The 21,503-nt window shown below is 44.3% G+C and overlaps 1 protein-coding gene across 6 annotated transcripts; it reads left to right on the forward strand.

Moving 5' to 3' along the window:
• The first annotated feature begins 57 nt into the window (after positions 1 to 57).
• INCENP (inner centromere protein) lies at positions 58 to 18,405 on the forward strand. Of its 6 annotated transcripts, none has more exons than XM_056353718.1 (18): positions 58 to 267; positions 352 to 465; positions 957 to 1,738; positions 3,695 to 3,746; positions 3,906 to 3,939; positions 6,465 to 6,543; positions 7,105 to 7,156; positions 7,471 to 7,588; positions 7,675 to 7,809; positions 8,704 to 8,820; positions 10,280 to 10,389; positions 10,778 to 10,898; positions 11,656 to 11,778; positions 12,327 to 12,499; positions 12,795 to 12,885; positions 14,389 to 14,499; positions 15,651 to 15,810; positions 16,556 to 18,405. In XM_056353718.1, the coding sequence occupies exons 1-18, from the start codon at positions 140 to 142 to the stop codon at positions 16,768 to 16,770; spliced, it is 2,715 nt and encodes a 904-aa protein (XP_056209693.1). In that variant the 5' UTR covers positions 58 to 139; the 3' UTR covers positions 16,771 to 18,405. The 6 variants fall into 6 exon arrangements, with proteins under 6 accessions (XP_056209693.1, XP_056209694.1, XP_056209695.1 ...); XM_056353719.1 differs by having other exon boundaries at positions 14,392 to 14,499; XM_056353720.1 differs by lacking the exon at positions 14,389 to 14,499 and having other exon boundaries at positions 59 to 267.
• The last annotated feature ends 3,098 nt before the right edge of the window (positions 18,406 to 21,503 follow it).

Genomic DNA, 21,503 nt, shown 5'->3' on the forward strand with positions numbered 1-21,503 from the left:
GGGCTGGGGGGCGGCGCGGCGACGATAGGCTGGCGCGGCCGTGACGTCGGCAGGGCGGAAGGCGGGCGCTAGGTTTGAATTCGAGGCGGGGCCGGGCCGGGGTCGCGCGCGGGCGGTTGGACAGGGGTGTTCTGAGGCGATGGCGGGCCCGGCGCAGCTGCCCGCGGTGTGCGGCCGGCGGCTGGCCCAGCTCCTGCGGCAGGTGGATGATACCGACCTGCAGTGGCTGGCGGAGATCCGTGAGGAGGCGGCTAAGATGTTCACGAGGTACCGATCCCCCGCCGCCAGCTGCCCTGGGCCGCTGCCGGCCGTCCCCCGCGCTGAGCCCCCGCCTCTCGCTTCCCTTCACAGCCACTACAGCGATGAGCCGGAGCTGATGCCCAAGACGCCGTCGCAGAAGAGCCGGCAGCGGAGGAAGCGCCTTTCTGCGCTCCGGGAGGAGAACCAGGAGCCCGGCAGGAAGAGGTAGGCCGGCCGGCGCCCCCCGTGAGGCGGCCCTACAGGCCGCGGGGGGCCGGGCCGGGCTGGGGGAGGCGGAGTGCCGGGCTCCCCTCAGTGCCTGGGGAGGAGGGCAGCTGTGGGGGGGCTGGAGAAATCCGCTGTGAGAGGTCGCACGGGGTCTCCTCTCCACAGCGCCTCCCTGGCGTTCTCCCCGCTTCCGTGTGTTGAGGGTCCGGCTGGACGCCGCGCCCGGGCGCGCCTCGGCCCAGCGGCCTGGGAACGCCACGGCACCGCCGGCCTGTGAGAAGCGCTGTTGTCATTCGAGTTTCGTTTTGTGTCTGTGTCTCAGAGCGGTTATGTAGCCCTATTCTGCAGCTCTGTGTATACTGAGCTTTTAGAGTGGCTCGTCCCAGATGTTTTAGCTTTGTTTCTCTGCGTGTTCTCGTTTGTGCATGGAAGGACTTTGGTCTGTTCCTGAGTCCAGCTCCAGTCTAACACGCTGTTTGTATCATTAGATTGTCTAGAAAGAGGAATAGCAGTCTCAGACTGGCACCCCGTGCACGATGCTCTCAACGACTCCGAAATAAAGAAAACCTAGAACTCAGTAGGGCTGAGGCCAAAGATGTCTCTCCACCAAAACGTGTGACAAGATCTCAGACTGCAACACTTGCTAAAAGCACGGAGAGCTTTCCTAAGATGCCTCCTGGCCAGCAAGCAGGAGAGAAGGTTCCCTTATCCGAAGCTGATATTGGTGATCACGTTAACATGATGACAGACCTCCAGAAGAGTGCATCTAAACCAGCGAAACAGCTCTCCACAACCATCCTCTTAAGCTTAGATGATTGTTCTCCTGAAAAAATCTGGGTTGCCAAATCGCCGCCTGTGCCTGCAGCCACTGAGCTGATAGTTCCTCATACCCCTGAAGCAAGTGATGCACAAGAAAGCAAGCCTGCATCTTGGCTGAACAAGGCAAAGGCAGCTAATAGTACAGTCATTTTAAGTGAAACGCCTGGGCTAGAGGAGGTACATGAGACTGCTCAGGTGCAGGAGGGGTCTGATAAGGAGCCTTCCCAGCCCATAAGGGATAGCCTGGAGACTCCGACAGGTTCTAGGCTCAGCCGTCACTCAGTGCGCAGAAGTCTGATGGGTAAAACTTCCCTGATTCACAGAACCTCCTTGGCAGAGAAATACTCTCTAGCTAGCAAGAGGGAAAGTATGATCCGCAAATCTGTCACCAGGACAATGGTCAAGAGGAAGGCAGCTCAAAAATCATCCGTGTCTTCCAGTTGCATGGATAGTAAGTTTGAATGCCACCAGATGAGTTTGCTTTGCACCTTTTCTGCTCTTTTTGTCGTGCTGCTTTCCACTGGCAAAGGAAAACAATGCTAGGGGGCTGGTTCTTCAGTTTGGGTGTAGCAGCTGATCTTCCTAGGCTGGACAGGCTGCAATTGAGCATGGCTGTTCTAACTGGCTTTCTAGAGACCTATGTGATTAGAGAAACCCAGTAGCTGTGCTAGCTTGTGGCCTGTGAATTCAGTCTTGTAAATCATCTGGGAGCACAGCCTTAATGTTTTCTGAGTTTCCATGGTGGTAGCCTGGAAAGCTAAGGAGGAGGCTGGTGAACAGGGTTTGTTGCTGCTGTGAGAGCCCAGAACCCTCTCACACAAAGGCCTGTGTGTTTTCTGGGAAATCAAGTAGCTAAATTCACTGCTCTTTAAGCAGAATCTGGCTGCTTGTTGATCTGCTCTTTTGAGAAGGGAATGTTGAAACTGAACTTTGTAAACTTATTGCAAGTCTTCCGAACTTTTACAATTTGCAGCAGAGGCAGGTTTTGGCACAGGGCAAACTTATTTAAACGTTCATCCATGCTACTGGAATGCAGGCATTAAATTTATTGCAGGAGAACAAAGTGATGGATATAACATCTCTTCTTTCCCTCAGCTTGGAGGAAAAAAAAAGAGGCTAGTAAATGGTGGACTAGTTAACTGCTCCTGAAATGCAGGTGATGCAGGAGAACCTTTTCCATACAATGTGATGTTAAGGAGAGATTTGCTCTACTGTACAGCATACTTCTTTGAAGGGAGAACTAGTACAGCTGAAATAATGTTAGTGTGACATCTTAATCTGCACTGTTCTAGCTTTGTGGGCTTCGTGCTGTATGAAAATGTCTTTTCTCAGAGTTATCCTACTTTTGCTGTAAAACGATATACTTGGATAAGCACTGTAGTAGTTTTTTTCCATACCAATTTAACTGTTCTAGTTGAATGTTTTTCTAGCACTGCAGTCCCTAGTTCCTGTACCAGTAACAGGATAGTGTGGAATTTTGCATAAATTTAAGCACAGTGTTGAGAGCTCCCTCAGTAAAAAATGAAACCGTAGGGAAGTCTCCTCATCTGTAACTTTGAAGAGGTGCTGATATAGCTTTATCTACTCAGTTTAAATGATTAGTCTGGATCTGGATTACCTGGGAGGTTTAAGGAAAGCTATTGCTTCCCTCTGTACTACTTGATGCAACTCATCTTCTGCCTAGTCAAAATTTCCAGGTGTAAGGAGAGGAACTGAGATGTTTGTCAGCTCCACTTGAGCTTATTAATGCTTGAAAGCCCAAAATATGTTAATCAACTGCAGAGCTCATCTGCTGTGTCTCTGATCCAGCAGATCTTGCACGGGTACGTGTACAGCACGTGTGTTTGTGCTTCCTTCGGTAACATCCGTGATGGAAGTATGGGAGCAGACTGTGTGCTCGCATGCTTTGACTAGGCAAAGTCTGCCCTTGTGTACTCGAGCTGAAGCTGCATTGCCTTCTTAATTATTAACAACAGTTTCTGGCTGTGCTGGTACTTAAAAGCTAGCTACCATTGAGCCGGATGGAATGCTTAGCAGGAAGCAGCACTCAGACTGTAAATAACGCTGGTTTTAACTACTGCTAAGATCTGGATGTAGCCCTGCAAAATGAGTCTGAAGTCTAAACCTACTCACTCCTAATGCATGCTTGTTGAATATCACTTTGAAGTCATCTATAATTGAAAACATCTGTTTTCTTATATTAAAATTGCAGACAGCATTTTCTCTAGTGCTGCTTAGGTATATTCACCTGCCCTTACTTGTAGTGGCATGCATTGAACTGTAGGCAATAAGGCAGGAGGCAGAGCAAATGCCTCCGCAGCAGTTTTGAGTGAACTTCATTACTACAGAAAGAGCCCTGGCCTGCACCTGTATGTTATAGCTCGGGCATTTTTTTATTTTCCTGCAGTCTCCAGCTCTGGAGCAGTGCCAGAGGATGAAGAAACAGTTGTCAAAACTAGGTGAGACTACTTTAAGATATTTCTTTATCCTTAATATTCTGCTTGGAGGACTTTTTTACAGTGACATTCTTGGAATAAATTGCACTGCTTGCAGGTAGCAAGTGACTTCCTGGTTTCCTTGATGTTGTTAAACACTGCTGCTTTTTTTATTTTTTCTAGGTTTCCTCCTGGACCTTCTCCCCCCTCCAAGTTGGTAAGATTTGAGCAGAGATCAAAAGCATTTCTGTTTGTGTGGACTTGTGAGCAAAATGTGTTGAATACACCTCTCATTTGCTACTGGGGAGTTAGGAAGCTGTGGCCACAGGCTGCTGGATTCTGCCAGCCTGCTGCATAGCCCCTGAATAAAGAAGGCACAGAGCATGTGGCTGGCATATGTGCATGAGCCTGTCTACAGCCTCCCTGGTTCTGATAGACTGATAAAGTCTGAGATCGTAGAGTCTGTTTTAGTCACAACATTCCAAAATTAGTAAAATGAAAACCAGTAAGTTTTATTTGGAAAATGACCACAAGTGACCCAAGGCTTATTTTGGATGCCAGTAGAGGTATTCTCTCAGTATGGTGTTAGAATCTCAGATGCTTTCAAAACCAAGGCTAGCTTTGACTAGAAAACAGTGTTCTTTCTGCCATGTTGCATTAATGTATTTAAATGTCACTGATGACTTGATGCACACTAGCATGAATACTGACTTTGGCAGTGCCAGTATTCAGAGTCAAGTTGTGCTTTGTGGCTCTTGTTTCTTGGCCTCTTGCTAGAGCTCAGCTATATGAAAATCCAGTCCTGATTCTATACAGACAAATAACCTTATAATTCAGGGAAGCTTTTTTTCAGTTGGACAGAGTTTGTACACTATTATTATTTCTGTATTTTTAAAGCTTCTTTTGACCTTTTTGTTAGTCCTGCAGATTATTCAGAATTTGTCAGTTTGTCTTAAGAAAACCACAGAATTTTGTAAACGTCATTCAGGTCAAAAACATGTCCCTCCACTATTCTCACTCCCCTCCTGAAGAAGAAATCCCAGGATTATGTCAATGTTTTGTCTTGAGTATTCAATAAGCAAAGACTGAATTGATGGAGCAGAGCTCTGTGGCCTTAAGTGCTTCTGTAAACAAGCACAGCTTATACCTGCTGTTACGGCTGTGCTTGTGCCGTGGTTTAACCCCGGCCAGCATAGCTGCTCACTCACCACCCCCTCACCCAGAGGGATGAGGAGGAGAATTGGAAAGGAATGTAAAGCTCAAGGTTTTGTATAAGAACAATTTAATACGTACAGCAAAAGCCTCACATGCAAGCAAAGCAAAACAAGGAATTCATTCACTACTTCCCATCAGCAGGCAAGTGTTTGGCCGTCCCCAGGAAAGCAGAGCTCCATCATGCGTACTGGTTACAAGTTTTGTAGCTGAAACCACGACAGCCCGTGACAGTTCAAATAAACTCAGTTTTTCTAGTGTCCCTGGACTTTTAGCTTGCCCGAGTTACAACTGTGGAACAAGTTAAAGGGAAAATGTTGAGAATAAAAAAACCAAGAAAACAAACCAAAATTGACTGCTTTGCAGATTTGAATAGAGGACTCATCTCTTTTGTTTCTGTACCCTGAGGAATTTATAAATACAGTCTAGTCCATGCAGTGCATTCAATCTATCCTCGATCCTCAGCTTTTATTTCTACACCACTGATGTTGAGAGTGGGACCTTGTGGCCTGTCCCACTCTTAGCCTATGTTGCTGTGTTACCTTACCCTATCTATCTATCCAGAGTTTTCTTGGCAAACCAAATTAGGTTTTATTTCTGCCAGGCTTCCTTTGGGAGCTGTGGGTAGTGTGGAAAAGTAGTGACGCCGCAACCTTCTCAAACCAGAAAATATCTTTGTCTATAGGAACATATAAAGGCAGTATCTGTATGCATGCTGTCTTTTAAAGACCAGATTCTTCTCGGGCCTAACCTCAAATTAATCAGATCTATGCCCTTCTGTTGGGCTACAAGGTGCTTCCTTTACCTAGCCTTAGGATAAGACCCTACAGAAGCATTTGGGGAGCATAAAGTTTCCATGCTTCTTTTTCTTCTCTTCCCAACTCCTTTATGTCTGCCAGCCTATGCAGGTTTGGGGAGTAGAATTAATGCTTGTCTCGCTAGCAGAGTGCAGATTTCAAAAGCCGTTGCCTGCCCTCTTGCAGGCATATAAAACCATTATCACAACAGAATTTTCTAGCAGTGTAAGTGCAAAGGCAGCAAATAGCGATGCATATCACATTCATAATAGAAACAGATAAATGAAGGAAATGAGCTGTTTGTCTTTGCTGTCTCGCTGTTTGTCCATTCATCACTACTCAGTAAAATGAGTGCTGCCTGACCCTTTGCCAGAAGCCCAGCAAGCATTAACAGATTTCCAGCTTGAAATGCTTTCGTGCTTAATAGTTAATGAGTTTGTTCAGTTTAAGTAGCGCATCCCTCATTGCAGATACTTGTGTTCTCTTAATGTCTGTGTTTCTAGTGATGACATGATGTTAAGGAATTTATCAAGATGGTGTCCTGAGGTATTTTTCACAGCTGCAGGTTTTGACTTCACTCTGGGTACTAGTACCAATACTTGATAATATGTGTGCAGTTTTGCACTCTGGTAATATTGTAGACAGTGTCCTTGTCAGAATGACATCATGATTTGTAATAGTAATTGGCTGTTTCTGTGTGAGAACTGATAAAATCTATTTGCTTTTCCTACAGAATCCTCAAAGTCCCCAAATGTCACTTCGCTCTCAAACCATGAGCAGAAATGAACAGCTGCAGGAGACAAGCAACAACGGTAGCTTCCGGAGGATTTTTGTGGCAGAATTTTAAAAAGTCGTTGCTTTGTTGGCAGGCTGACTGGGAAGTTTGAAAGATTGGCTAGTTAATTTGAGAGCCAGTTTGAAAGACTAATCTAATCTTTGACAAGTGAGGATTTGTTTCAGGAGATTAGCAGTTGGTAAATTCTGTGCTGGAGTTATTTGCCAGCCTGGAAAGCCCATGGACATAGATGTAATGAAGCTGGAGGGATGCATGTTCTCCAGGTTACGGGAGGCCTAGCTGAACCCCGTTTCTAAAGCAAGCGGTTTCTCTGTATCTGTGTGGAACGCAATAGCTGTATTAGTGCAAACTGCGTACCGCAGATTATTTTAGACAGATTTGCTTTATTTTGTATTTCTAGGTTTGAAATGTGCTGTGCAGTTGTGTGCTGAAAGCAAGAAAGGTCCTGCTGTGCATAATTCATGGCAGGGTTTTTTTTTCTATTCAGTGGGCTGCTAAATCTGTTGTCTGCTTTCAAAGTTGTGTTGGATTTTTTTTTTCCAGATAGAACTAACTGTCTAACTATGTTTTCTTTCAGAAAGCAACTTAAATAAGAAAGGGGAGACCCAGGAATCACCCCAGAGTGCCAGGTATGTTCACAGAAGCATTCCGCTTTCTGCCTCTGGAGATCTGTAGTCCAGTTCAGAGCAGGTTCAAGGCTGAAACATTGTTAAATGGTTTCAGTGTTCTGTGATTATGAAACTTTCACATGTACGTTTTCTCTGCCTCTATGAAAAGAGGACTTACACTGTATCTTTTATCACCTTAGAAATTTGTTATTGGATAACTACTTGCGCATACATGATGAAATATCTTTTAAGCTAAGATAGTTGTATGACCTTTTTTTAAACCTGAGACAATCAGGAGGATTGGCCAGGTACGATGGGCTGTATTTTTCTGACAGGAGAAAGCCAAGTTACAAAAGAGCTGTGGATGAATGCTATGACAGTCAGCAAGCAGAAGATGGAGGGCTTTCTCCTCCAAGAAGAAAGACGCCATCCCCTGCCTTTCCAGCCAGCAAAGTAAGATTGTTGTAATCCTGATGTACTTCACCAAGACCCATTTCTTACTCATGTTCCTGAGGATTGTTCTGGTGTTCCTCTCATAGGTTGTCCGTCCTTTCAAAACATTTTTGCACACTGTACAGAAAAACCAGCTCCTCATGATGCCAGCCTCTGTGGGAAAAAATGGAGTAATAAAATCTTTTATCAGGTACAACACTCCTATCCAGTCTGATCCCAAGGTAAGACGAGATTCTGTTGTAAGCTAGTACATGACAGTCTGATGAGTGTCTAAGTTAAAGCACAGATGTGAAAGAAACTTTTCAACCCATATTAAACTAAGAAGTAGATTTAAGCTGTCTGTTTACGCTTGCATAAACTAAATAAAATTATGATTAGTCAGCTTCCTAGAGTTCTAGTTTGGACACTAAGCTTTATTACTGTAGCATTTCCCTGTGGTGTTAGCAAGGAACAGTTGGGAATGAAAACTGGGAAATGAAAATCAAGGGGATTTGAATACTGCAGTTGAGAACTGAAGTCTCATTTCTAGGACTTATCTAATGAGTGAGATCTGAGAAAATGCCTCTTAAATCCAGACTTCTGATGTTCTGAGGTTTTTCAGACCTTTGAAGCGGGAAGAAACATGAGGCTGTCCTAAATAGGACTGCTGGGTCAGCAAGACAAGTATGCCAGTGTCCAAATCTAATGGACATAAATATGAAAGTAGTAGAGTTATTGCAACCAGCAAAACCAAACCCTTCACCTTTGCTGTTTGCAGGCAGATGCATCTACCTGTGCAGTACCACTGTGAAGTTTACAGCATCGCAGGGGAAGCTCCTGTCCCCCAAGCAGAGTAGTTTGGGTGCACGGGATTTGAGAAGATCTGGTTCTAGATTTCCAAAAGGAGTTGGTTTTCCCTGTGTTCCGCTTACATGGGACAATTTGGTCGTAAATCATCCTGATTTAACTATGTGGGCTGGACTTGCAGTAATCCTACCTGCATCACTGATGGGCAGCCCTACTCTTACTGATCTGCATTTAGATTTGTGTTTAACTGGAAGAGAAGTCAGTGTTGAAGGACAAGCAGGTCTCAATCAGTGTGATGTAGTTTCTACACCAGAATAGCTCTCTGACAGGGTCAGGCAAGTATGAGGGTGCAGCTTCACAGATGCGCCTATGGACTTGCTGGAAGCTGGCATGTCGAGCACAGATCACTCATGCTTCCCATACACAACAACTGCCTGCAGAATAAGGTAATTCTAGGGCTTGTTTTCACTTGCAGGAGAGTTGGGGAGGGAGAGGAGGGTGTACTGCAGAAACTGGTTTTCCTGCATCTAACTTATATCTAGGCTGTATCCGGCAACCTAATATCAAAACTTCTTTGTATTGCTTAAAGCCATCACAGCTGTACTGCTTAGAGTCTCACTGTACTCCAGCAGGTAGGAGAAGTCTGTTGTTAGGAAGTAGTGAAGGATTCAAGCTTCAGTCTCACTGCTGACATTAATGTCTGTGTTGGCAAAGGAGCTAATGTGATACGAGAAGTCTTCTGACTGGTGCATCCTTTGTTGGTGTCAGTTCATTAAATGTTATATTTTAGGCTTCATTCCAGTGCACACAGCTTCCCCTCAGGATTTTTTCCATGTGGGTGATACACATAACTAAATAGCACCAGAGCAGTTAAGATGTAATTGTTAGTTTTAAATTAGCCAGTTTGGATGCTAGTAACAATTTACAGCATGGAGTCCGGCATAAGATAATCACAACTATTTCATTGTACTTATCAATGGGTTTGTACTAAGACCAGGGCTGTCATAATTAGACATCTGCAGGATCAAATCTGGCATTAAATTTGTTTATCTTAATCTGTTTGCTGTGACTGTAGTGATAGCTGGATCTTCCTTTTCTAATCGAAGTATACTTAGGCTGAGTTAGCTGGACTCATTTTAGAAAAATGAGAAAAATGCCCTGTATTTCTGTCTAGATGACATACAGGGCTGACTGTGTGCTTGAAACAAGCTGTAAGCACTCTGTCTAAATGGTGGTGGTTTACCATGAGATAAAGCTTTGTGGGAAGCAAAGATGCCAGTGGGAGCTCTGAGCTGAAGCAAGCAAGGTGCTTCCTAGAGCACCATCTGTCCCCTGCGCTCACTGCAGGAAGCTGGTATCATTGCCAAGCATTAGCACTGCTTTTTTGGTTCTTTTTACCAACGTAAGTCAGTGCTGGCTGTCTGCAATCTCTGTGGAAGCTGCCTGGACTTCAGGAGCTGATGCTTCTCTTTCAACTTCCTAGCTTCTTCTCACACCCTCAAAGATAAATACCTTTTTTTAAATACCTCGATATTTAAAATAAATATTTAAATATTTAATAATATTAAATATTTATATTAAATATTAAATAAATAATATAAAATAAATATTTAAAATAAATTTAAAAAATTTATTTAAATATTTAAATAAATACCTCGACATGCCAGCTTCCAGCAAGTCCATAGGCGCATCTGTGAGGCCTTGTTTTCTATCACATCTGTTCCCAAACATCCACGGCCACATTACAGGCCACCTAAGCTCTGTTTCAGGGTTGTTACTATCCCCTGGTTCTGGCTGCAGTTCGCAGTTCCTTGGTGTTATCTCTGAGCCCTTACTTAACCCGAACAAGTTGACATAGAAGGGAGCCCTGGTACGTGGGTATAACCACATTTCAATCTGCCTCAGGAAAAGGAGAGACAGAAGCTAGAGACTCTAAGGAAAAAACAGGAAGCCGAGCAGCTGAGAAAACAAAAACTGGAGGAAGAAAAGAAACGGCGACTAGGAGAGGCAAAGCTGTGAGTATATGCTTTCTGCCTTGTCTGGACTGTTTTCTCTGCACCTGTATGTCCCTCTTTCTAGGTCTTTTATCTTGCAGAGTCCATACGTGCAGCAAAAGTTCTTGTCGGCTTGCTCTCACACCACAAAGGCAGTATTTATTCTCATAGTATCTGTCTACAATGCTAATAAAAAGTTAATTATCCTAGCTGACTGCTTCTTCAGCATTTTGTCTGAAGTCCTTTGTCTCAGATGGAGCTTAAAAATATTGCTAATGTTTAAATGAATGGTGTATTTGGCTCATTGAATTTCATGCTGCCCAAGAGCTGTGTCTGTTGGCTATGTATTTGGATTGTAAGGAGCTCATTCAGCTGGACTGCAATGATGAAGTTGGACTGTGTCCTGTAGGAAGCGTGAGGAGCGCCTGCGCAAGGTGTTGCAAGCTCGGGAACGAGCAGAGCAAATAAAGGAAGAGCGGAAAAGGCGCATTGAGCAGAAGATAGCTCTGTTTGATGAGAAAACTGAGAAGGTAAGGCCCATTATACCTATAGAGTTTATCTGGGAGAATAAATATTCTATTGAGGTAGATGATGCCGCATGAGAGTGCCTTCCAGAAAGAGAGGAACTGAGGCTGCTTAACATCTAGAGAATGAACTGAAGAGCAGTTGAATAAAGAATTTCCCAGAACCTTGGTGATTCTGAGTGACTGCCTTTCTTTTGGTTACAGCAAATGGCAGATGAAACCTCTTATTTTCCAGAATTGTGAATCTAAATGGGCTTTATTAAGGCTCTGTTAGTCAGATGGGAAAAGAACTTCAAGTAGATAAAGCCAGCCTAATGGCCTTGAGGCTTAATCTACTTGAAGTTCTCCCATCTGACTAATAGATGAAAAGGTGAAAATAAACATACTTCCTCCATGCCCTTTCTTGTATCTGAGACTTTCAGACAATTTGCACATAGCAGTCATTTGTCTACTTTAATTATCTCCATCTGCTTTTCTCATTTCATGGTTCTGAGAATATATTCTGATAGCTTTTGTGGTATTAGATGCATAAATACCAGAATAGGATCAGCTTTTCCTGTGGAGATGTAAAAGGGACATTTCCCTAGTAAGTATTACCTTTTGAAAATAAAGCACAGGTACCATTGGCTCCTGGTGGTAGAAAAGGAAACTTTTGCCCTGTGAGAGGGTGGGAGTTCTGCATCTTTGAGACTTGTTGCTGTGATCCACAGAGAACTGTCCCATCTGAGACTTAGGTATTCAGCTAGTGATGTGTGTGTCCTAGGTGAGGGAAGAAAGGTTGGCAGAGGAGAAGATCAAAAAGAAAGCAGCTGCTAAGAAAATGGAAGAAGCAGAGGCCCGGCGCAGGCATGATGAAGAGGCCAGAAAACAAAAAGCACTGCAGCAGGTCTGTGCTGGAGCCCATCCTGTCATCCTGCATGCAGTCAGAATGGCTGCAGTCTGCCACAGGTGAAGCGAGGAATCTAGCCAGGAGTACTGAGACAAACCAAGTGAAAATTAGTGGAGCGAAGGGGCTTTGTCCTTAAAGTTCTCTGCAGTGTTGTGCTTCCTGCTTCCTCTCGCAATATGCTGTCAGCTGTTAGTGGTGATTGTGACCCACATTTCTTCCGCAGTTCTGGAGAGATTCTTACTAAAGACCTTAATTTGTGGATTGGCAAGTATTAAAACCTCTTAGTTAAAACTGTCCCTGAGATCCAGAGTGTGGTGGCTCATAGGCACATGGGTACATCGTGGGCCAGGAAAGGCCAGCATTGAAACAGCTGGAGAGATGATGCACCTACCTTGAAAGCACTGGGACTTTAGCCCTGAGTTGTTTCTATCCTGTGTAGTTATAGGTGCTAGGGATTTGGGTCAAATAAGGTGTTCCTGCTCCTTTATTCTGGAGCCTGTTCCTGTATGATGTAAGGTGAGTAATTGTCTTGTTTGGCTTACTAGGAAGAGGAGGAACGTCGGCACAGAGAACTAATCCAGAAGAGGAAGGAAGAGGAGCAGGAACGTGCCAGGAAGATTGCTGAGCAGAGACAGGCAGAACAGGAGAGAGAAAAACAGCTGGCTGCAGAGAGAGAGCTGGAGAGGAAGAAGGAGCAGGAGAGGATCCAGGCAGAAAAGTAAGACGGTATCCATTTATGTACTAAATTCTTTGCTGGGACTTTGGAAAGAAGCAGGCACAGAGGGCAGCAGCAAAAGGCTCAAGCAGTTGAAGAGCTACTTTTTGCTGTCCAGAGTCGTGCTGACCACCACGGGCACTGAGCTGCCAAGAGGAAATTCTGGGCTTAATAATATAGGAACTGTGGTGGGGAGTGCCCTGACAAGCTGTGAGAAAGAGTGGTTTGCAGCAGGCACTGGGTGGGAGGGTACCCTTGTCCAGTTTTGAGAGTAATGGTCTGTTGCTTTGGTTCTCAGGCTACGTGAAAAGCAGGAGAAGGCTGCTCGCCTGCAGAAGGAAGTGTTGGCTGCTAAAGAACAGCTCCGTAAGGAGATGGAGAAGAAAGAAGTATGTATGGTCTTTTTGTAGATGAGTAGAGCCACATGGATCTGACTCCAGTAGCTGTTACTGTTAGGAGCAGCTTCGCTGTGAAGCTGCTGGGAACCCTGATGAGTCAGTTGCACTTCTCAGCCTGAGCCAACCAAAGGTGCTTGTGCCCAGAGTCTGTTCTCTGTCTGCTTCAGAAGGTTGTGCTTGCTCTCTTCAGATGGCAGCAGTGCAAGAGGAAAGGACAGATGAGCACATGTTGAAGCGAGGTTTTTGGCTTTTTCCCTTTTCTGTGCCCTGGTGTATCTACCTCTCTCGATACCAAACCATAATTAATCCCACACTTTTCAGAAGCATCATCTCAATTTTGCATTTGGGCCACCTTCAGCAGAACCACACGTACAGACTGTAGGCTTTGTCAGGTTATTTTCTGCAACAGTCATGCCAGCATCGATTCAGCGGGTGGTTTTGCTCGTGGTGAAGAGAGAACTTTTGATGCTTTGGCAGTCCATGCTATTTACATAAAGCAGCTGCAGCTGGATAGGGTCAGATTTTTGCTTAACTTGCAGCATTGCCTTTTCACCAGAGCAGACATGAATCCCACAGGTGTTGTTCAGGTAGCTTTTGGAATGTCCCTTCTGAAGGATTTGCACACAGAAATTGCTCGGAATTGGTAGCAAACCCTTTGCTATTTGGACTTGCTTTTTGGTTTATATAAGGTCTGTGAGAACTTGCACTTTCAAAAGGAGAAAGAACAGAAGGTTGGAATAGTTGGTTGGAAATTGTCCAACATTTCCCTAAAATCACTGTCACTCCTATTAGCATGCTGACAGCAGTTGTGCAGCTGCCCTTCAGGAAGCTGAATTCTTTGGTGGGGATCCTGCCTGCCCAGCAAGCCCCTCGCTCTGTCGGTTAGCTTTGTTAAGTTGACAGGCAGCTGGTGTAGACCTGTGTACAACCTGTCCTGCTCTTAAGACTGGGTGGGATTTATTTCACCTCTTTATAAATGTGTACTGTTAGAGTTAGCAGCCTCTTGCTTTCTTTTAGATTCGGTAGGAAGAAGCATGCATTCATAGGGTGAAGTTGTTTGGACCCTTTTGAGATGGTTACTGTAGAAGGGGATGACTTAGCCTCTAAAAATAGTGTTTATTAGGCTAAAAAGAAGCTAAGATCAGTAGCATAGTTTTTTTCCATCTGCAGATGGTCAGCTGGTTTCTGTTGTTTATATCCTGAAGATAAAGTCTGTAGCAAGTGTTTCAAAGCATGAGGTTGCTGCAATATCAGAGGAAGGCAACTGAAGCTCATAAATGGGAAGGTCAATTTGTTTGTGCCACTTTGAGGCACTCAACTGTTGCATTGTATTTGTTCACTGTCTGCACTGTGTTCAAAGTGCTCCTTAGCATCACAAGTAACAAAGACTTGCAATTAGATGCTTAGATATTTTTCTGCGTATCAAAAAACCCAGATGCCTGGATTAAGAGCATAGTTTAGTTAATCAGATTATTTGTGATATTGGCTTCTCAGCAGGAGAAGAGGCTAGCAGAGATGAGGAGGCAGGAGCAAGAGCAGAAGAAACTGCCAGAGGAACAAAAGGCTAAAGATAAAGCCCAAACACAGCACCTAGAAAATAAAGAGGTAATTGTGTGCTCTCTGGTGAAATATCTTTAAGGGATGACATCAGAGAACTTTGATTCCAGCATTGACGTGCTGTTACAACGGGCACTTTTACCCTCTGCTGCTTATATTCCTTTTCAATAATGAAGGAATTCTGTAAACTTCTTTCCAGGCTATCTGAGGTTGACTTCTGGTGGCCTTGTGTATTAAATGACTTTTGGGGAAAGAAAAGGAGAGAAGGGAAGGGAAGCAGCAAGTCTTTGTCAGGATAAGACAGTGGATGTTAAAGTTGCTTGCCTTTCTAAGCTTCTCCTCTAAATGCTGAATGAACCTCACAGGCAAAAGAGATGCTGAAATAGCATTATTTAAGTTCAAACTTGGGAACAGCTGCAGGATGGCAGCAGAGTCTGTGGAACGGTATTGTGTGTGGGCCTTGCCACTGATGGAACTAGAGGAAAAACCTGCCGGTGGATGGGTATGTCCTGAACATTGAGAATAAATGTATGAATCTTTATCTCCTTGCAAAGCTATATATTTTAATCTTTAAACTCAAAAACAGTGAAATATGAGTTAATGTTAACAGATGCAAAGCCATGAAGGCAGCCTCTTATGGGGAAGAAAAACTGTTTCCAACTCTCTAGAGAAATGTTTCACAATTGGTGAAATTTGCAGTTTTATGTCTTTCTTCATCGCTTGCATTTCTTAGTCATGCTGTTCACATAAAAATTATAACACACTTTGTCCTGAGTTGTTAGGTGTGTATTCGCTATATGGTATTAATCAGATTAATATTAAACAAGCCCAGAAATTTGGTTGTATTATATTTAAAGCATGTTACTTGCCCCCAGCTTTGAGGATGTAACAACTCCATTTAAACCTTGCTTCCAATTGAACTGCTGTATGTAGATGCATCTATTGCTAGCTTGTTAATGTCATATGTAGTCAACTAAGCAGCCTAATTGAACAGGAGAAGGCAATGCAAAGTCATAATTGGGTCAGAACTTTAGAACTTGGATCAAAACTTTAGAACTGCCAGGTGTCAGGTTTTGCAATTACGTGGTAAAACAAGAAGTGAATTATTGAGCTATTACAGTCAACAAGTGTCTTGCTGCAACACAGAAGTGTAACATTGCTATTGCATCTAAAGCTTGTGGAATATCTTTGTCTTCTAGAATTCACCTGTCTGCACTTCATATCAGATGACTCCACGGGCCCAGAAAGATCCAAAGCCCCCCCCAGTAAATCCAGACAACTATGGAATGGATCTGAACAGCGATGACTCTACTGATGATGAAAGCCAGCCTCGCAAGCCCATCCCTGCCTGGGCCACTGGTATGTATTAGCAGGTTGATATCTATCCTAAAATTCCCCCAACAAACCCTACTGCAGCTTTGCTCCATCAGATCGTGAGACCTGGTATAAGATTTTGTCTGGTTCCTCCTACTTGCACGCTGTAGTTAAAAGTACTGGTCTTCAGCATTGTAGCTGGAGTGCTGAGTCAAGGGCTCCTCTACCACTTGGGGATCATCTTGTGACAGTGTTGGGGAACAAATACTCTTTTAAACAACCTTAACAGAGCTGCTAAGTGTTATTTTGCCAACGTGAAAGGCATGTACTAGTGCATTACTGCTCTGGACTTGAGCCTGCTTGACATTGATTTGGCTTTAAAGAGCAAAGTAATGCCAGATGTCATGGACCAGGTTTCAGACCGGCTGTTGTTCTGGTTCTGAAATACTCTGTTCCATGATCTCATGTTCCACCTACCCCAGGGAGCTAAGAAGTTGTGGGGAAACTAGTGGTATCTGCAGGAAGAAAAGCTGAGAAACCTTGCCTCTTGCAAACTTATTCCAGTTCCTGGACAGAATTCAGTAGCCGCAATATTCACCCTCCACGTGATCTATGGTGAACTTTTAGGTTTAAACAGGGTGCTTTAAAACATCAAATACTGGAGGATTTCTTCCATTTGCAATCTCTGTGTGATTACAGATGAGGAGAGCAGGGGCATATTGCATGCAACAGCCTACACAGCAGTTTCAATTAAAAAAATTAGTGAAAATTTAATCTTTTGTTTCTCCAGGGAATCAGCTTAGCCAAACTGTAATGCACCAGTACTACAACCCTCCCGATGTTGATGCACTCTTTGGGGTGATTGCAAGCCCCAAGCTGGAGGACATCTTTTACAAAAGCAAACCACGCTACTTCAAGCGCACAAGCTCTGCTGTGTGGAATTCCCCGCCATTTTCAGGTGCCAAATCGGTTCTAGGTCTGCCATACAGCCTGAAAAAGTACTGAGGTGGGCAGTGGATGTTTCTTGTGGAGCAGTGGGTATGCATTTCTGTCTCTCTAGGTGAGAAAAGCTACTGTTGGTATCTGTAAATCTTCAGGTGTTAGCAGTGAATAAATGTCAACTCATACTGGGCCTCTTGCATTTTCTGGTTTTGGGGCTTATTTTCTCACTGTTAAGCGAAACAGCAAGCTTTTGGGAGAAACTGCCTCAGGAAAATGCATCTCCTTTTACCCTTCGCTTTAAGCTGGCAAAGATTTAGACCTTTAGGTCATGAGAGTGCATCACCTAAAGCTATGTGATCCTCCCCTCCTCAGCCAAGCAGGCTTGCCAGCAGTAAACCAAAGTTGTATGTCTGCCTGTCCCTGCTTACCTCGTGGCTGAAGCTAGAGTACAGCTAAGAGTCACCGCGCCCATCGGGAGTGCCATCCAAACATGTACTACTGATGTTCTGCAGAAGCAAGATACTAGCAGTTGTGGTCTTTGTCGGCTCCCACAAATCACAAAATGATTTTTGTTTCATTTTTTTAGCAGGATGCTTTTTGCCAACGCCAAGTGCAGTTATGTGCATAAGCTAGATTGATGCTGGTGTTTCCACAGCTCGGGCTGAAATGTGCTGAGGGTTTTATTGGCTGACCTGCTGCTGCTGGAGGGGATGTGACCCTCAGTGTCATCATGTCTCCAGGAATACCCAGAGTAGTGTAAGCAGTCTTAGTTGCTCTAGGCTTTAAAAGAAATTGTACAAAGGTTCTGATAGAATTTTGTTTCTCTAAATTCCAGGTGCGTGGCATAGATTGGATTGAAAGAACTAATTTAACTTCAATCCCTGTCTTTCTCCTTTCTCCCTTTGGCTGTTTCATTTGTTCAGCATCAAAACTAGTTTTATTTCTAGGCCTGTTTTGCAATTCATGTTCAATGAGACAGTGTCAAATGGACTGTTATCAAAACCATTTCCTTTTAACAGCAAAATACCAGCTCAGAATTTCGGTTCCGAGAGCACTTGGCATATTAGTCAGCCTTTCTACACCTAACTTGCGAATGGCACAGATGTAACAAGCTCCTGCGTAGGGAGAGAAGAGATCTCAGTAGAACACTACTTACTGGAAAGAGTGTAAGGGAAACAGTTACATTAGTTTCTGTAGGTTGTTCTATAGGTTGCCTAATCTGCAGAAGACAGACTCCTAGGGTTCTTACCTCAGATGAATCTTTTCTTTGAGGCTTGATTTGTTTTAAAGATGAGTGAGTGTTCACGGCTGCAGTTTCAGTAAGCAGAAGACTGAAGAACATAGTTTCTGTGTACGTACAACTTGGTCCTTAAAAAAAACCAACACCGTAGGGAGATTATACAACATGTAAGAAGACTTCTACCTTACCTTGTGCATATAGTAAAACCATTTTAAGCAAATGTCTTTAAAATGATGTGGGGTTTTGTATTTAAATACATCAACTGCTGGATTCTATGCTGTGGATTAGTGTTTTATACGTATGAGATGATTGTCCTTTGATAGATGCTCTGTAGATTGAGTTTTGTATCTTGGAGTGAACGTAACCTTTTTGTAAGAATCCTTGCTGAAATGGCAAAAACCTTAAAGTTGAATGCTATTTTAATGTCTGACAATTTGATAAAAGTGAGTTAAATAATCTCCTCTGGACTCATCACAGCTTTTTATTAGAAAGATCTACAGTATCTTGGAATCTGTCCTCTTGGGTTGCTTTTTGCGCTGTTTCCTCAAGATAGGAATATTCTGTCAAGGAAGAACTTCTTAACTCCTCCCACAGTGGAAAATATTTGTGCTTTGGAAAGCCTGAAGAATTGATGGCTAGTTTTACTTTCTTCTTTTGTTTCTGGACATTAGAAGAGGGACAGTTTGGCATAATGATATATTACCAGAAATTTTTGCTAAGGAAGACATGACTTGAATTCATCTTGAACTAACCTACATCCCTCTAATTTACTACTTGTATAACTTTAGAAAATACTCAGAATTGCCACCACCAGATTGAGCAAGGACTTCAGTCACAGTATAAAACTGCAGCACTGGTATTTAAAAAACACACAAGAAGACACAAGTAGAAGCCCCAGGAAATTACAGCCTCAAGGTTTTAAGACTTTTTCACTCTTTGTTCTAGGTATTTATCTTAATTTTTATTCATGCTTGCCCAGGCAGCCTTTTCTGAGCTCTCTATGCATGCGCTTTCTGATACAGCCTAACTCCAGGTTTGTGCCTGACCCTGAGCTGGTCTTCCCTGGATGACACTCCAGACGAGTGTCCTGCCTGAGGGCCGAATACTGCACAGGCAGATTTTTAGAGGCTGCTGTTGAGTGAAGACTGTCTTAACCATAAGACTGCACTTATTTTGCTGCTGTCCACGACAGATTCCTCATCGCGCATAGAGATTATTCTGCCCCTCCAACCCTGAATCAGCCCTAGTATTCTGTTGCCTGTTCTGACCTAAAGAAAAGTTCGATTAAAGCATAGGTGATAGCATGGCAAGATCCACCTACCCTGTCACTGCAGCCAGTGTCCTGCAGATACCTGGAAAATTATAGCAGGGAAAACAGAAAGCAGTTATTTCCCAAGTGAGTGAATGTGGCCATCAGTAATTTGCAACACTTCATTTCACTGGGGCCAGGGGAGACATCTGATACATATTGCCTTTTCTGGACTGATAACAGTTCTCCTGGGTTCACAGAAAGTAGGTGGAGCCAAATGATACCAAAGAGAAAAATGGGATTGCTGCCACGTGGTAAACTTGTCATCCTTTAAAGTTAGTTGAGATCTCAAAGCTAGAACTGCTCCAAGAAATAACAAGTACAAGCAAAGATGTTTCTTGATGAGAATATTAAAGAGCATGTTGTGCCTGGCTTTGGCCTGATGAACAAAAACCTCTCCTGTACCTGAGACTTTCCAGACGCCACGTGTGCAGGTGACCTGTGTTCTCAGCAGTGCCTGTGGGCAGGGAACGAGCAGCACTGTGGCAGCTCTGCAGCCCTCTGTACACCCGGGGCCTCCAAGGATGCACCAAGTGGCTGCTGGTAAACTGGTATGACTACAACAACCTGACTGGCTTCCTATTCCATCTGAGGGCACTCATCTACGGACCGGGGCAGCAACAGCCCTCGTTGAACAGCCTGCTCTGCATGGCTGTTGACAAGAAGCACTCCAGTTAGCCTGCAGGCTCAGCGGGCTGGCTGTCGCCTCTGCGGAGAGGGCTGCACCAAAGGTGTAGTCCAGGCAGGGTAAACTGTACCATCCTTCATGCAACTGTGGGACAGGCTCAAGGTTTTACACCAAACTGTCCTCACCCTGCACTTCCTAGGGTTTTGGGGTACCAGAATCTTTTCTGGTACCTACCAGTTTATTTCAAGTAACTGGCAAATCCAACAACAAAATAAACAACATGAAAGGGAGTGGTGGGGTGGTCTCTTCTTAATCATGTTGGGTGTTAGACACCTCATGAAAAAGGAATATTGGGAATTCAAACAGCCAAGCAAAAGGTTGAGAGGGCAGATTCTTGGCCAAGAGAAAAGCTGTTTTCCAGCCTTCAAGGACCACTTAAGCTTAGTAACAATGGTAAAATCCATAAATGATTTTTGCCATCAGGTATTGCTTGCAACGATGAGATGGGTTCTGGCCTCAAAAAGGCCTCAAAGCAAATGCTCATAGTATTACTTCTGAGCCATTTAACTTTTATTTTTATACTGCTAATCTCAATAAAATTACCTGATATTTTTGCTTCTGTCAGATGTTTCAGACTCATTCTTGAAAGTAAGCAGAGTGGGATGACATTCTTGCAAAAGCAGCTAGCCCCTCTGAGCTGAGCTGTCATGGTTCAGCTTTGTTTAGAACAATGGGGAAAAAACAAACAAAAAAAAGGCAGGGGCTTTTCTTACCAGGTCTTCAGAAGTACATACACAGGACTAGGAACGTGAACGGGGGCCTCAAGACATCCTCAAGATCACTGACAGTTCAAACTGTTTCTTCCAGGTTTGTTTTCAGTGGGATCCCAATCCTATTTGCATTCAGAGGTGCTGAAAATCTCGCAAGAAAAGCTCGTTTCAGGTGAATACAATTATTAAAAAGCACTTCTAAGCATGTGTGAGAGCTTGGCCTCCTAGTCAAAGCTTTACTGATGGTTCCCATTGCCTCTGCCTATTTATGACTTCATTCTGGCACTCCCTTTCCTATATTAAACATCTGAGTATCCTTTATCCTTTGAATTAGATCTAGTGTATGTCGCTGTTCCGCAGCTGGAGCGCAGCAATTGTGTTCTTCACAGCTAGTGCCTCTCTCAGACCTCTGAGGCCGCGGCTGTGCCGAGGGGAGCTGCCCCGTCCAAGGTGGCCTGCCACTTGCTCGGTGCCAAGCCACCAGCCAAACGCCCCTGGCATGGCTGCAGCTGTGATGGGGAACAGCCCGAGTGCAGGAAGGTTTGGGGAACACGAAGCTGCCCGGCTGTGGAGCTGAGGCGAAGCAGGCAGAGCTCAGGGATGGGCAGCATGGCTCGGGGGCTGGGGGCTGGCGACGCCTGGGGAGCCCACCGTGAAGGCAGGTCTGTCCTCCCACCGTTGAAAGGGCAGAAGGAAGAGACTGCATGCTCTGCTGAAATCAGCTTCTTCAATTTCTACGTCTAACTTTCCAAGGGCCAAGAGCACTTTCTCCAGCTCACCTGCTTCTGCCTGCGGGCCCAGGTGGCTGCCTCTCCACAGGCACTGTTTGCACTCACAGAACTGGCTCCT

The sequence above is a fragment of the Falco biarmicus genome, chromosome 10 (assembly GCF_023638135.1).
Source record: "Falco biarmicus isolate bFalBia1 chromosome 10, bFalBia1.pri, whole genome shotgun sequence".
NCBI classification, from domain to species: Eukaryota; Metazoa; Chordata; class Aves; order Falconiformes; family Falconidae; genus Falco; species Falco biarmicus.

What these genes read in the sequence shown, in the direction of transcription:
- INCENP (XM_056353718.1), top strand. Translation starts at nt 140, where the DNA reads ATGGCGGGCCCGGCGCAGCTGCCCGCGGTGTGCGGCCGGCGGCTGGCC. An exon ending in GAATCACCCCAGAGTGCCAG is followed by an intron (nt 7,157 to 7,470) that starts GTATGTTCACAG and finishes TTTTTCTGACAG; the next exon opens with GAGAAAGCCAAGTTACAAAA. An exon ending in CGACTAGGAGAGGCAAAGCT is followed by an intron (nt 10,390 to 10,777) that starts GTGAGTATATGC and finishes TGTGTCCTGTAG; the next exon opens with GAAGCGTGAGGAGCGCCTGC.